General features: G+C 36.9%; 1 protein-coding gene across 7 annotated transcripts in view; it reads left to right on the top strand.

The window, feature by feature from the left end:
• Positions 1-15,715, top strand: part of fryl (furry homolog, like) — a 621,684-nt gene that overhangs the window by 507,227 nt on the left and 98,742 nt on the right. For all 7 annotated transcript variants that reach the window (XM_051927632.1, XM_051927631.1, XM_051927630.1 and 4 more), the window contains 4 exons: positions 5,633-5,803; positions 6,094-6,234; positions 11,676-11,873; positions 12,995-13,156. In XM_051927632.1, coding sequence (XP_051783592.1) covers positions 5,633-5,803; positions 6,094-6,234; positions 11,676-11,873; positions 12,995-13,156 — 672 coding nt within the window. The remainder of the gene's footprint in view (positions 1-5,632; positions 5,804-6,093; positions 6,235-11,675; positions 11,874-12,994; positions 13,157-15,715) is intronic.

The following is a 15,715-nucleotide window of genomic DNA, read 5'->3' as shown; positions in this document are numbered from 1 at the left end:
TTTTGCACCACATCAATGACTTCTTCATCACTTGCAGATCTTCTTCCCCTTAGCGCTTCCTTTAATGGTCCAAACATATGAAAATCGCTTGGAGCCAGGTCTGGACTGTATCCATTCTCCATTCGTAGATCTTGCTTCGCGATAAACAGTTGTCACCATACTGTGCTTGCATTCGACAAATAATGTCCGCAGGTTTAACACCTTCCGCAAACAAAAAGCGAATCACTGCCCTCATTTCCTCCTTGGTGCAGATTGACAATGGAGCTGTCATGTTTAACGGTCTGCTACACTACAACGAATTACGCGGGAATAAGAGTTACACGTTGTATAGAAGTGTTGGCGACTACACTCATTCAGCGCTGGATATGAGCAGTGTTACCAAACTCTGAAAAGAGAAATTTAAAAAATCCCTTTACTTTTTGACTTCCCCTCGCATATATATATATATATATATATATATATATATATATATATATATATGTGTATATATATATATATATATATATATGTGTGTATATATATATATATATATATATATGTATATATCTGTGTAGATAGATAGATAGATAGATATGTGTCTATATATGTGTATATCTGTGTATGTGTCTATATATGTGTATATGTGTGTATGTGTATATGTGTATATATATATGTATATATGTATGTGTATATATGTGTGTGTGTATATATGTATGTGTGTATGTATGTATATATGTGAATATATATATATATATATATATATATATATAGACACACACATATATATATACACACATATATATACAGTGCATCCGGAAATTATTCACAGCGCATCACTTTTTCCACATTTTGTTATGTTACAGCCTTATTCCAAAATGGATTAAATTCATTTTTTTCCACAGAATTCTACACACAACACCCCATAATAACAACGTGAAAAAAGTTTACTTGAGGTTTTTGCAAATTTATTAAAAATAAAAAAACTGAGAAATCACATGTACATAAGTATTCACAGCCTTTGCTAAATACTTTGTCGATGCACCTTTGGCAGCAATTACAGCCTCAAGTCTTTTTGAATATGACGCCACAAGCTTGGCACACCTATCCTTGGCCAGTTTCGCCCATTCCTTTTTGCAGCACCTCTCAAGCTCCATCAGGTTGGATGGGAAGCGTTGGTGCACTGCCATTTTAAGATCTCTCCAGAGATGTTCAATCGGATTCAAGTCTGGGCTCTGGCTGGGCCACTCAAGGACATTCACAGAGTTGTCCTGAAGCCACTCCTTTGATATCTTGGCTGAGTGCTTAGGGTCGGTGTCCTGCTGAAAGATGAACCGTCGCCCCAGTCTGAGGTCAAGAGCGCTCTGGAGCAGGTTTTCATCCAGGATGTCTCTGTACATTGCTGCAGTCATCTTTCCCTTTATCCTGAATAGTCTCCCAGTCCCTGCCGAAGAAAAACATCCCCACAGCATGATGCTGCCACCACCATGCTTCACTGTAGGGATGGTATTGGCCTGGTGATGAGTGGTGCCTGGTTTCCTCCAAACGTGATGCCTGGCATTCACACCAAAGAGTTCAGTCTTTGTCTCATCAGACCAGAGAATTTTCTTTCTCATGGTTTAAGAGTCCTTCAGGTGTTTTTTGGCAAGCTCCAGGCGGACTGCCATGTGCCTTTTACTAAGGAGTGGCTTCCGTCTGGCCACTCTACCATACGGGCCTGATTGGTGGATTGCTGCAGAGATGGCTGTCCTTCTGGAAGGTTCTTCTCTCTCCACAGAGGACCTCTGGAGCTCTGACAGAGTGACCATCGGGTTCTTGGTCACCTCCCTGACTAAGGCCCTTCTCCCCCGATCACTCAGTTTAGATGGCCGGTAAGCTCTAGGAAGAGTCCTGGTGTTCGAACTTCTTCCACTTACGGATGATGGAGGCCACTGTGCTCATTGGGACCTTCAAAGCAGCAGAAATTTTTCTGTAACCTTCCCCAGATTTGTGCCTCGAGACAATCCTGTCTCGGAGGTCTACAGACAATTCCTTTGACTTCATGCTTGGTTTGTGCTCTGACATGAACTGTCAACTGTGGGACCTTATATAGACAGGTGGGTGTGTGCCTTTCCAAATCATGTCCAATCAACTGAATTTACCACAGGTGGATTCCAATTAAGCTGCAGAAATATCTCAAGGATGATCAGGGGAAACAGGATGCACCTGAGCTCAATTTTGAGCTTCATGGCAAAGGCTGTGAATACTTATGTACATGTGCTTTCTCCATTTTTTTATTTTTAATAAATTTGCAAAAATCTCAAGTAAACTTTTTTCACGTTGTCATTATGGGGTGTTGTGTGTAGAATTCTGAGGAAAAAATGAATTTAATCCATTTTGGAATAAGGCTGTAACATAAGAAAATGTGGAAAAAGTGATGCGCTGTGAATACTTTCCGGATGCACTGTATATACACATATATACACACACACATATATATATATATATACACACACACATATATACGTATACACACACACATATATACATATACACACACGTATATACATATATGCGTGTGTGTGCGTATTTTAATATAATACTTTTTCTATCAAGGGGAGGGGAAAAAGGTGTCTCCACATGAAACTTGGAGCAGCAGCATGATACAAGTACATTCAATCAAAGAGCAGGCCCCTGTGAAAGTTCGTGTAGCGTGGTATAGTAACTTTCTATCAAAGAGTGGGATAGGTTCATTGGTCTCAATGTAAAACTTCAGGTACAGCATAACAGTAAACTTTGCTAGTACTGTAAGTTGAAATTGGGAGAGCACTGCTCAGAAAACTGACATAGGAAGAACATGCAACAGACAGCATCCAGGTAAGGTGACTGAACCCATGATGCTTCCAAGTTATGCTATAAGCAGTACTTAAAAATCAAGTGTAGCACCGAGCCTGTCAGAAATATGCATTGTTCTTATAGAGCTAATACTGTAATCAGAGTATGACTCAAGGTCTTCATATTCTGTATCACTAGCATTCTGTAACTTTTGTAGGACTTTATCAACTGTATGTTGTCCTTTTTTTTTCTAGAAAAAGAAATTTCCCAAGTACAAACTTCTAGTCTTAATTTACGTTAACCAAACAATCCTCATGGTGCCACTACTGCACTGTCACAAAAGCATATTGCATAACAATACATATGCTGAGCTATCACGCAGAAAATTTACTTCATGCGTATTGCTCACAGCTGTAACCTGTAGTATGAATGACCAATCATAGACAAATGTAAATCACTGCAATAATCTGATCCTCAGCTGTTCAATGATAATAAGCCTTTCGCTGTATGTGGCTCGACGTACAGTAGGTGGAATCTTTGATAAAAGCAGATGCATTAAGCCGTTACACACTTGCTCACCTCGGCATATACATGTGCAAATCGCATCTTTTACTAATAAAAGTGAGCAGACAACATGGATACCCGTGTATGTAAAAAGTCCATCATTATTTTTGATTGACTTGTGGGTTTATTTTAACATACACAAACAACTTTGAATAATGGCGTTGTCCCAGAACAATGTGGGTTTAAGAGTTTAAAGAATCAACATTTCATGTGTAATACACTACTGTTTCTAGTGGTTCCCTGTTAATATTGCTAGGATTCACAAACCGCATCCTTAGAAAATGCTTGTGACATATCTTGAGGTTGCTTGTTTAAAATCATTCTATACCTGCTGTATGTTGCTATCAGTGTGGTGTAGTTATTAAAGGCTTTATACTTCAAACCCTGAGGTTGTGGGTTCAGATCCCTCTATTGACACTCTGTGATCATGAGCAAGTTACTTTGCCTGCCTGTGTCTCAATTGTTGCCTTATATAAAGTTTTCAGCCAAAAAAGTAAATAAAAAAAAAAAACACATCTTTGGCCCATTTATATTTTGACTACTGAAAGTGTTTGCAGTTTTTAAGGTCAATCACCATGCTTCTCTCGGAATGTTTTAGACTGTTCACATTTATTGCAGGAATCCCCACAGATGTTTTTCACAGTTACGCATATTTATTCAAAGACAAATGCTTCTAACGCAAAAGAGAAGTTCAATATGATAAAAGATTTGCAGCTACTATCGCTAAATGCACCAACTGTCATCCTGGGTGGACTTCAGTCATTATACTTTAAATACATTTCTGACAGAATTTTATGTACCTGACAAACTCTTGAATTTTTCTATAAGCCTGTAGATGAGTAGCCAAACTATTACTAGGCCCTGCTAATTACAGTAGTGTGTACCTCCTCTCTATTTATAGTACACTTTAAAAACTACAAAGAGCAGAAAAAGGTTTATGGTGAAGAGGTTTACTGAAGATTTAACTTTTAACTTGGATTGATAGCTTAACATTTTACAAAAAATAAATGTTATTTGTCACCTTTCTAACATGTTCTCATTAACTGGTTAACTTACATCCTAATTAATAAAAATGAAATTAGTCAGTGTAGTTGTCATTGTGTTTATCTGATGGTTTCTTTATGCATGTTAAGTCTTGTGATATATAGACGTTCATCCCGGCCAGTACCCCCAGGCTGCCTGGTGGAGCCCTCCCTGCAGCATGGAGGTGCCCCGAATGCCAGCAGGGAATTATGGACATTGGAGTTTTCCTTTACAGCCCTGCTGGATACCATGGGGGCCGCTAGAAGGCGCTGCAGGGAGGAGCAGCGACTATTTGCCCAAAGCCCCGGAAGCACGTCAGAGTCAGATGGACAAGAGGAATGACGTGCTTCCAGGATGAAGAAGAGGACTTTTTATCTGACCCGGAAGTGATAAGGAGTCACATGGACTGAAGGATGGGAAACACTTCCTGGTTAGGGACTATAAAAGACTGGGAAAGATACCAGAGTATTGAGCTGAGCTGGGTGGAAGGGTGGCAATGTGTCTGGGAGAGTGGAGGATTGATTATTGTGATTGTTATTGTAGTATTGATTGTTTATTGAAGTATAGTGGAGGTGGAGGTGCTTTGTGCACATTTATTATTATAATAAATAACATTTTGGACTTTTATCTGGGGTCTGACGTATTGTCCGAGGGTTCAAGGGAGCAAGAGCGCCCCTATCTGTCAGTCTATAAAAAACTTAAAACTTTAAATGTTATTGATTTCAGAAGTAATGCCTTTCATTCACAAGAGATGAAAAATAAAAAGCAAACAACAGAGTTAGTTGAAAATTTTGAATATCTCAGGACACACACTGATTTAAAACTAACTTTTCATCACAACAAAGAAGCAGTCCAATTTTTTAATGACTGAAGTGTTTGTGTTGTTCAGCTAGCTCTGTGTCAAAAGCTCTAATCATCTAGCCTTGCATAGCTTATAGTTCTGAAAGAATCAAGCTTTCATGGTCTTTTAATAATTTATTGTCAATATTGTGTGATTTAAACTTTAGAGGCTATGTAACTGCATTTTGAATTGAAAAGATTTTATGTTAAATTTGTTAATATAACTCGTTCCAATATTAATTTTGATTTAGGGTGTGAGAATCTTGCTTTTACTGTTGCCTTAATGAATTGTCATTCAAATAGACAGGAGTAAACCTAAATGCCAGTTTTCATTTGTGATTTTTTTTTAAAGCCTGAAAACAGTTCTTAAGATGCTAAAACAAAAGTTTTCTCTCTCTTTCTTGTTTTCTGCCAGGTGTGTGCAGAGGAAAAATCGGCAACTTTGTCCAACCTTGCACACATGATGAGTTTATACAGTACACACAGCTATTCCCGAGATTGCTGTAACTGGATTAATGTAGTTTGCCGATACATTCATGATTCATTTTCTGAGATAACCTTCAATCTAGTCACCTACCTTGCTGAGGTAAGGTGAAATTTTTTGTTCATTATCTGAAATGTTTGATTGATATTGAATAAACTAAAATATGCTGACCTGTATTTAATAATGAATTGTGTGTGTCTATGTAAAATAAAATGGAAGAATTTAAATAATGACTGGTATACACAATGACATAAAAAAATATCTTCAATTATTGGGCATAAGGTAATTTTAAGTAATCTCAGGACATAATTTGATTTATAAATGTGGTATTCAGACACCATATTCTGTAATATTTAATGTGTTTTTTTTTTTTGTTATTACCTCTTTTTTAGTTGCTAGAAAAGGGTTTGTCCAGCATGCAGCAGTCTTTGCTTCAGATAATCTATAGCCTTTTAAGTCATATTGACCTCTCTGCAGCTCCAGTAAAGCAGTTCAATCTGGAAATCATGAAAATAATTGGTAAATATGTACAGGTAAGAACAAAGAAACCATAGTGTAATTTTTAATTGTTTTAGAAATGTTTCAACCTTACATAGCAGAAACCTAATAACTTATTCTGGAATTTTTATTTTATTACTTTCCAAGCAGTGTTGCTTAAAAATATTTCTGAATATGTGTGAAAATAGTTTAAGGTTTGAACGTTAATATTAAATACAACACAGAGTCACTACAAAAAGAACACGATGCACTCTTTGCCATTTATTTATTTATGAAAAGCAGTATTAAATCACATAGATAGTGTTTGTTCTAAAGTTCATTTGAATTAGTTAAATCTGTTAAATTAGTTATCTGTGGAAGTGTGCCAAGCACTATAAATCTTGTCTACCGTGGATTCACTAGTTTGATGTTCAATGAATTTTTCCACCTTATGCAAGAAAAAGTAGTCAGTATTGTTATCTTAATGGAAAGGAATTGGTTATTATGTGCAAAATATATAAAAAATACATTATGCAATACAGACACACTGGAAATACATCCGGAAAAGTATTCACAGCGCATCACTTTTTCCACATTTTGTTATGTTACAGCCTTATTTCAAAATGGATTAAATTCATTTTTTTCCCTCAGAATTCTACACACAACACCCCATAATGACAACATGAAAAAAAGTTTACTTGAGATTTTTTGCAAATTTATTAAAAATAAAAAAATTGAGAAAGCATATGTACATAAGTATTCACAGCCTTTGCCATGAAGCTCGAAATTGAGCTCAGGTGCATCCTGTTTCCCCTGATCATCCTTGAGATGTTTCTGCAGCTTAATTGGAGTCCACCTGTGGTAAATTCAGTTGGTTGGATATGATTTGGAAAGGCACACACCTGTCTATATAAGGTCCCAGAGTTGACAGTTCTTGTCAGATCACAAACCAAGCATGAAGTCAAAGGAATTGTCTGTAGACCTCTGAGACAGGATTGTCTCGAGGCACAAATCTGGGGAAGGTTACAAAAAAATTTCTGCAGCTTTGAAGGTTCCAATGAGCACAGTGGCCTCCATCATCTGTAAGTGGAAGAAGTTCGAAACCACCAGGACTCTTCCTAGAGCTGGCTGGCCATCTAAACTGAGCGATCGGGGGAGAAGGGACTTAGTCAGGGAGGTGACCAAGAACCCGATGGTCACTCTGTCAGAGCTCCAGAGGTCCTCTGTGGAGAGAGGAGAACCTTCCAGAAGGACAACCACCTCTGCAGCAATCCACCAATCAGGCCTGTATGGTAGAGTGGCCAGACGGAAGCCACTCCTTAGTAAAAGGCACATGGCAGCCCGCCTGGAGTTTGCCAAAAGGCACCTGAAGGACTCTCAGACCATGAGAAACAATATTCTCTGGTCTGATGAGACAAAGATTGAACTCTTTGGTGTGAATGCCAGGCATCATGTTTGGAGGAAACCTGGCACCATCCCTACAGTGAAGCATGGTGGTGGCAGCATCATGCTGTGGGAATGTTTTTCAGCGGCAGGGACTGGGAGACTAGTCAGGATAAAGGGAAAGATGACTGCAGCAATGTACAGAGACATCCTGGATGAAAACCTGCTCCAGAGCGCTCTTGACCTCAGACTGGGGCGACGGTTCATCTTTCGGGAGGACACCGACCCTAAGCACTCAGCCAAGATATCAAAGGAGTGGCTTCAGGACAACTCTGTGAATGTCCTTGAGTGGCCCAGCCAGAGCCCAGACTTGAATCCAATTGAACATCTCTGGAGAGATCTTAAAATGGCTGTGCACTGATGCTTCCCATCCAACCTGATGGAGCTTGAGAGGTGCTGCAAAGAGGAATGGGCAAAACTGGCCAAGGATAGGTGTGCCAAGCTTGTGGCATCATATTCAAAAAGACTTGAGGCTGTAATTGCTGCCAAAGGTGCATCGACAAAGTATTGAGCAAAGGCTGTGAATACTTATGTACATGTGATTTGCAAAAACCTCAAGTAAACTTTTTTCACGTTGTCATTATGGGGTGTTGTGTGCAGAATTCTGAGGAAAAAAATGAATTTAATCCATTTTGGAATAAGGCTGTAACATAACAAAATGTGGAAAAAGTGATGCGCTGTGAATACTTTCCGAATGCACTGTATATCGTCATCCCAAAATATCCCAGAATTGCATCTTACAAGTACCACATTAATTAATGCAAAATGTTTTTGCTGCAATTTTAAGATTTCGAAACCCTATTTGCTGGATTGCTGTATATTTCTGGTGAAACATTTAAATAGTGTTTCCTAAACATTTCAGTTTTTCATCCAATTTATTATAATACACACCACAGCCAAACTTACATTACAGACTTATTCAAACTGGTTTGCACAAGCATTTTACTTCTGTATAATCATTTTAAAATGCTCTAGTTAAGGTCAAATAAAATTGCATATCTAAGATAATTAAAATTGCTTACAGGATTCTCTTCTTTTTACATTTTAAATGTCTTTGCACTTACAGAATTACAGAATTAATGCTTTAGAGTTTTATTTATTGACATGACAGATATTCTGTTTATTTTCACCATACTGAAGAAATTTGGGTTTGGCCCGAACATTTGTATATGGATCAAACTACTGTATACCAGTCCAGAAATTTCAGTTTGTATTAACAACATTAATTCAGACTACTTCAAACTAGAAGTGGTACTAGACAAGGATGTCCCTTGTCACCATTGCTTTTTGCAATCACCATTGAGCCACTGGCAGTTCACTGTCAAAATGTTTATGAGATAAAGGGGATTATCAGAGAAGGACTTCTCTATATGCAGATGATATGGTACTATATATATCAGATCCACAATATACTATGCCTGCTGTCCTAACAGCACTAACAGAATTTCAAAATATTTCTGGTCTCAGAATTAATTTGAACAAAAGTGTGCTCTTTCCAGTGAATTCTCAAGCACACAATATTAGATTGGGCACCTTCCCTTTTATAATTGCAGATCAGTTTAAGTACCTAGGGGTAAACATCACAAATAAACATAAAGCTCTTTATCAGATATTATGTTTATTATGTCAAACAACTGTTGCTTCATTTAGACACACTTTTATTTGCATATATAGTGACCAAAATAGGCATGATTACCAAGTAGCAGAAAGTAATGTGTCTTGAAAGCAAGCTTCTCTTTTTTAAGCTTAATTTGTTTGCACAATAATACTAAGTCTCAGGCAAAATAAAAGTGCACTGTTGCAGAATTTAAAGTAAACAGGTAGTTTTACCAATGGTATGTGAGCAATTAAAGCACTAGATATTTATTTTTTGTTGGTATTTTTGCAGTGAGATTTATTAAAATGATTGCTTTTTTGGTTATCTTCTTTGAATAATATTTTTACAAAGTGGACTATTATTTTTTTTTCTTTGTTTGCAAGTATTTCTCTTTACATTATCTTTAATTTATCAATTAAAAGTCAAAATATCCCCCTGTGGACATATAAAGTTCTATCTATCTAAAGAAATGTACAGTTTAAAATTTACATGTAGTCACATGTAATCATTTTCAATTTGGAAAATATGCTCTTAATCAGTTGCTCATTTTTATGAATTGTAACAGAAATCCAATTGCATTTTGCATTTACCAGATTTGAAATAGCTCAGCATGAAGAGAAATTAGCATTATAGAATTTGCTTTGCGGCATTAAGTAAAATCAAAATGGATCACCTGGATCCCCATTTAGGAATTATGAAACCCTTAGACTTGAACCCCTTGATGATGCACTGATGTATATTTATACTACCATAAGGGTGAAGTGGTCTGAAAAGTGACAAAGCAAATGGTACAATGGTAAGAAGCTATAATGCCCAGAATAGCAGTACGAATAACACCAAGTATATTGTAGTCTGGGAAACAGACATCTCCACCACCACGTAGTCAGGGACTGTTCTTTGTAAACTCATTCTTTAGAATGTAAAGACATTTGAATTTCACTTGCATACTTCTTCTTGGATAAGGAGTTTTTTTCATCTTTGTTTTAATATATTGTGTTTACTTTGTTGTTTTCTTTACTATTCAGTAATATAACCCAATTCCAAAAAAGATGGAACACTGTGCAAAATGTAAATAAAAACAGAATACAATGATTTGCAAATCTCATAAACTCATAAGATATTCACAATAGAACATATAAAATATTTCATATGTTTAAACTAAGAAAGTGTACCATTTTAAGAATAGAATAAGGACATTTTGAATTTGATGGCAGCAACACGTCTCAAATAAGTTGGGACAGGGTCATTTTTACCACTGTGTAGTATCCCCTCTTCTTTTAACAACAATCTGTAAATGTCTGGGAACTGAGGAGACCAGTTGCTGGACTTTTGGGAGAGGAATGTTGTCCCATCCTTGTCTGATATAGGATTCTAGTTGCTCAACAGTCCTGGGTCGTCTTTGTTGTATTTTTCATTTTATTAGGCGCCAAATGTTTTCAATTGGTGAAAGGTCTGGTCTGCAAGCGAGGCCAGTTCAGCACATGGACTCTTTCACTAACAAAGCAATGCTGTTGTAATAGATGCAGTATACGATTTAGCTTTGTCCTGCTGAAATATGCAGACCTTGTCTGAATGGGCAATGCTGCTAAGTGCACTAATGCATCCCCATTCCATCAGAGATGCAGAATTTTGAAGTGAGCGCTGATAACAAGCCGGATATTTTCCAAAAAGAATTTCAAATTTTGATTTGTCAGACTACTGAACAGTTTTCCACTTTTTTTTCCATTTTAAATGAGCTTTGGTCCAGAGAAGATGTTGATGTATTTGGATCATGCTCACATTTGGCTTCTTCTTTGCATGATAGAGCTTTAACTTGAATTTGTGGATGACACAGCGAACTGTGTTCGCAGACACATAGTTCTGGAAGTGTTCCTGGGACATCAATGTTTTCCATGACAGAATCATGTCTGTTTTTAATATAGTGCCGCCTGAGGACCCAAAGATTACGGTTATCCAATATTGATTTTTTCACCTTGTTCCTTGCACACTGAGATTTCTCCAGATTCTCAGAATCTTTTGATGATATTATGTACTTTTGATGAGATGTTGAAAATCTTCACAATTTTACATTGAAGAACATTATTCTGAAATTGTTCCACAATTTGTAGACACAGTTTTTTGCACATTGGTGAACCTCTGACTGACATGTGATGTTCCCTAAAATATATACTAGTTTAAATAAAATAATGTATTTTTAATTACTAAATTCAAGTATAGTAGGTTTTTATATATGTGTTTTTTTTAACCTATTGCTGCTGTGTGTATAGGCTACTACAGCTATACTGTGTGTATCTCTAAAACTTAAATGTATATTCCATGGTAATTTAAAGTAATTGTAAGTGACAAAGCAACTTGTGCCATATTTAGCATCAATGGATTGTCAGCTTTAAGCACTAAAATTAGCTGTGATGCTTGTAATTGCTGAAATGTGTTAACAGTCACTATGTTTCTCTTCAGAGTCCTTACTGGAAAGAGGCTCAAAATATCCTCAAGCTGGTAGTTTCTCGTTCTGCAAGTCTGGTCGTCCCAGATGAGGTACATCGCTCATACAGTGGAGATTCTACAGGCTCTCCAGAAATTGCTTTTACAAGAATCTTCAGTTCTTCAAAGGAGCTCCCTGGAAAGACTCTTGACTTTCATTTTGATCTAACAGAGGTAAGCTGCCTTTCATCAGATTTTATTCTAATTTCATTCACATCTCAGTCACTTGTAGTGGATGGCAAACAAAAATTAATTCTTGTACATAACAATTGCGATTCATTCATTAAAGGAAAATATCTCTTAGTTTATTTAGATTGTATAGGTTTTGCATTGTTTATATTTCCATACATTACATAGTTATATTCTGTGCATTCTGTATATTATCTGAATCTTCAAGTTAAAACAGACAGGTTATATTAATCAGCAAGAGCCCAGTTTTATGAACTGAAATTATAATGGAAAAAATAGCTATAACCCTTTTGATTAAAAGATTTATTTGTTGGATGTTTTGATAACTGGATTTTTGTGGGGGGGGGGGGCAGATTGGTCAATATTTATAAACAAACAACTGTAAAAGAAAGTTATAGTTTGTTTTATTATTTAACTTTGTTTCTTTTTAATTTCATAAAGTGAATAGTGCATAGTAAATTTATTCATTAAACACTTCACAAATTCTACCTTTTAAGATGAATAGATTAAATGAATAGGCAAAAAATTAATAATATTATGTATCTGCCAGCTCGGGTTTCCAAAATTTCAAACGTTGATAAGATATTAAGAAATGAATAGAAATTTCCATTTTTGACACAGTATATAATGTAACCCAATTAAAAAAAAGTATTTAAATAAATCACAGTTCTGTTTGCATTAAAATCTTTGCATTGATGGAAATAAATAATAGAAATTTTAGTCATTCCATGCAAATTGTAGTACCTGCTGTTTTCAGAGATGTTTCTACTAGCATTTTTATCTTGAGAGTTTTTGTGTAATACTAAGAATGAAAACCCAAAGTTAAACTATTTAATGCTAAATATTACAACTACTAATCCTCCTACTTCATTTACACAAACTCATATGTAATGCTTCACTGACTAAAGACCTTAAAACACTGTCTAACCTGCACTTCAATACATAGCAGTTCTGTGACAGTGTTAACTTCTCCACTACATTATAAAATGAAGCTTCCTTTTGCAATGTTTGTATGTTTGCAGTTTAATATTATCTCAAGTCATTTTAAAGTTCATTTGTGCATGTTTCTACAAACTGTATTGAAAATTGTGTACATGTTTTCCCAGACCCCCATTATAGGGCACAAATATGGGGATCAGCATAGTGCTGCTGGTAGGAATGGAAAACCAAAGGTGATAGCTGTAACAAGAAGCACCTCATCAACTTCCTCAGGATCCAACTCCAATGCTTTAGTACCTGTAAGTTGGAAGAGGCCCCAGTTATCACAGGTGAGTTATTCATAGTATTGTTTGCATTTATTTAATTTTTTTAACTTTCTTATTAAAATGTAAAAAGACTAAACTCTTATTATAAAGTAAAATTTTCAAACAATATATAGCACTAATTGACAGTGAAAATGTGTGTTTTAAGTAGGATCTGGACTCATTGCACATTTAAGGCTAAGTTCTTAAATTTTACAAATTTTCTTATGGTTGTGACCAGATGCAACTTGTTATAGTACCATGTGTACTATAGGGCTGTCAAATTATAAAAAATTAGGGTGTGGACGCTCAAATTAAACATAAACATTTCTACATATTTGAAAGTAGGTTAAAAGTTTTAAGTACAGTAATCCCTCCTTCATCGTGGGGGTTGCGTTCCAGAGCCACCCGCGAAGTAAGAAAATCCGCGAAGTAGAAACCATATGTTTATATGGTTATTTTTATATTGTCATGCTTGGGTCACAGATTTGCGCAGATACACAGGAGGTTGTAGAGAGACAGGAACGTTATTCAAACACTGCAAACAAACATTTGTCTCTTTTTCAAAAGTTTAAACTGTGCTCCATGACAAGACAGAGATGACAGTTCTGTCTCACAATTAAAAGAATGCAAACATATCTTCCTCTTCAAAGGAAACAGAGAGGAAAGCAAACAAATCAATAGGGCTGTTTGGCTTTTAAGTATGCGAAGCACCGCCGGTACAAAGCTGTTGAAGGCGGCAGCTCACACCCAGGAGCAGGGAGAGAGAGAGAGAGAGACAGAGAAAAACAAAGTCAAAAATCAATACATGCCCTTGGAGCTTTTAAGTATGCGAAGCACCGTGCACCATGTCGCTTCACGAAGCAGCTGCACACAGAAGGTATCAACGTGAAGATAATCTTTCAGCATTTTTAGACGAGCGTCCGTATCGTCTAGGTGTGCGAACAGCCCCCCTGCTCACACCCCCTACGTCAGGATCAGAGAAAGTCAGCGCAAGAGAGAGAGAGAGAAAGTAAGTTGGGTAGCTTCTCAGTCATCTGCCAATAGCGTCCCTTGTATGAAATCAACTGGGCAAACCAACTGAGGAAGCATGTACCAGAAATTAAAAGACCCATTGTCCTCAGAAATCCGCGAACCAGCAAAAAATCCGCGATATATATTTAAATATGCTTACATATAAAATCCGCGATAGAGTGAAGCCGCGAAAGGTGAAGTGCGATATAGCGAGGGATCACTGTACTATTACATGTACATTTGTATTTAGCATGCCATTTTATTCTCCATTATTATTATTGTTTTTTTTTTTTCTGGTGTTGTATCTGCAAAGCATGCATCATTTATGACTTGTGTACTGACACAGCCTTCACTTGGAAACCATGGCCCATCACAAAAACGTGATTTTCTGTGCATAGACAACAACATGATCAAAGAGAAAAATGGAATCGGGACATTTCACTACACTTTATATGAGAGCTATACACAATCACTCATGATTACTTAAACCGCGTTAAATGCTCCCATTATTTTAATTCCTTGCATGCTATACCCTCCTACAGCCCTCCACTCCACTATGTGCCTCCTTGGGTGCAAAGGACATAAAGTTGGTGCCCTTCAGTTTTTTATAGAAATGCTGAGTCCATTTGTGTTTCTTAAATGTAGTTACTATATGTACTAAATGTTGCATTAAAATGATCTTAAAATGTTTTCCTACTAATATTTTTCATTTTGCAAGATTCTAAATTATGCTACTAAGAAAAAAAATAATACACAGCAAAATTGGAAAACAAGTGTGTTAAGCTGCCAGATTTAAGTTTTTAGAGATGGGCAGGGGTGTAGTGGTTAAACAATATAAGATTAAACTGTATGGAATTCTGTTTCCACTATTCAGATTCAGCAAAAATATAACACATCACCTTAACATTTATTTTTCATTATACCTTTTGTTTTAGGAATTCTGTGTCAAACCAGCAGCCTCCAAAAGATGTTTTGTTTGAGGTAGCTTAAAGTATGTTTCCCTGATGCTGAAAATGCTCTTTAAAGGGTGCAAGGATTCATATAACTAACCTCTATGTCAAGTACAATCTCATATGTATTTCTCTTCTGGTTCGTCCTGCTTCCACTTCAAAACCGGTCCCGCCCACACGCACCCAACACGGCATTTCTCGATTCCTATTCGTCCTCTTCCAAACCCTTCCCCACGCTGCCTGCAGCTCCTCTTCAAAACCGGTCCCGCCCACACGCAGCCGACACGGCATTTCTCGATTCCGATTCGTCTCCTTCCAAACCCTTCCCCATGCTGTCTGCGGCCTCCCATACACCTTGCTATTTTCGTTATACTGTGACGGTTGTTTCCTAAGCCTTTGTTATAAAATGAACGACAGTATCTTCTCTGTCGACGGGTTTTTGTACAACGTCATCTCTATTCCGGGATCTGGCAACTGCCTGTTCCTATCAGTGGTTTATTTCTTGACACAAACGGTTGACGAAGGCAATGCACTCTCACTACGACATAGGGCAGTAGATTTCATTGCATCACATTGGGACAGATTTGGAGACGTTCTTCCTGTTGTTCTTTCCAACGCAAAT

Source organism: Erpetoichthys calabaricus, chromosome 5 (assembly GCF_900747795.2).
Source record: "Erpetoichthys calabaricus chromosome 5, fErpCal1.3, whole genome shotgun sequence".
In the NCBI taxonomy this organism is placed as follows: domain Eukaryota; kingdom Metazoa; phylum Chordata; class Cladistia; order Polypteriformes; family Polypteridae; genus Erpetoichthys; species Erpetoichthys calabaricus.
This window is presented reverse-complemented; position numbering and strand designations above follow the sequence as displayed.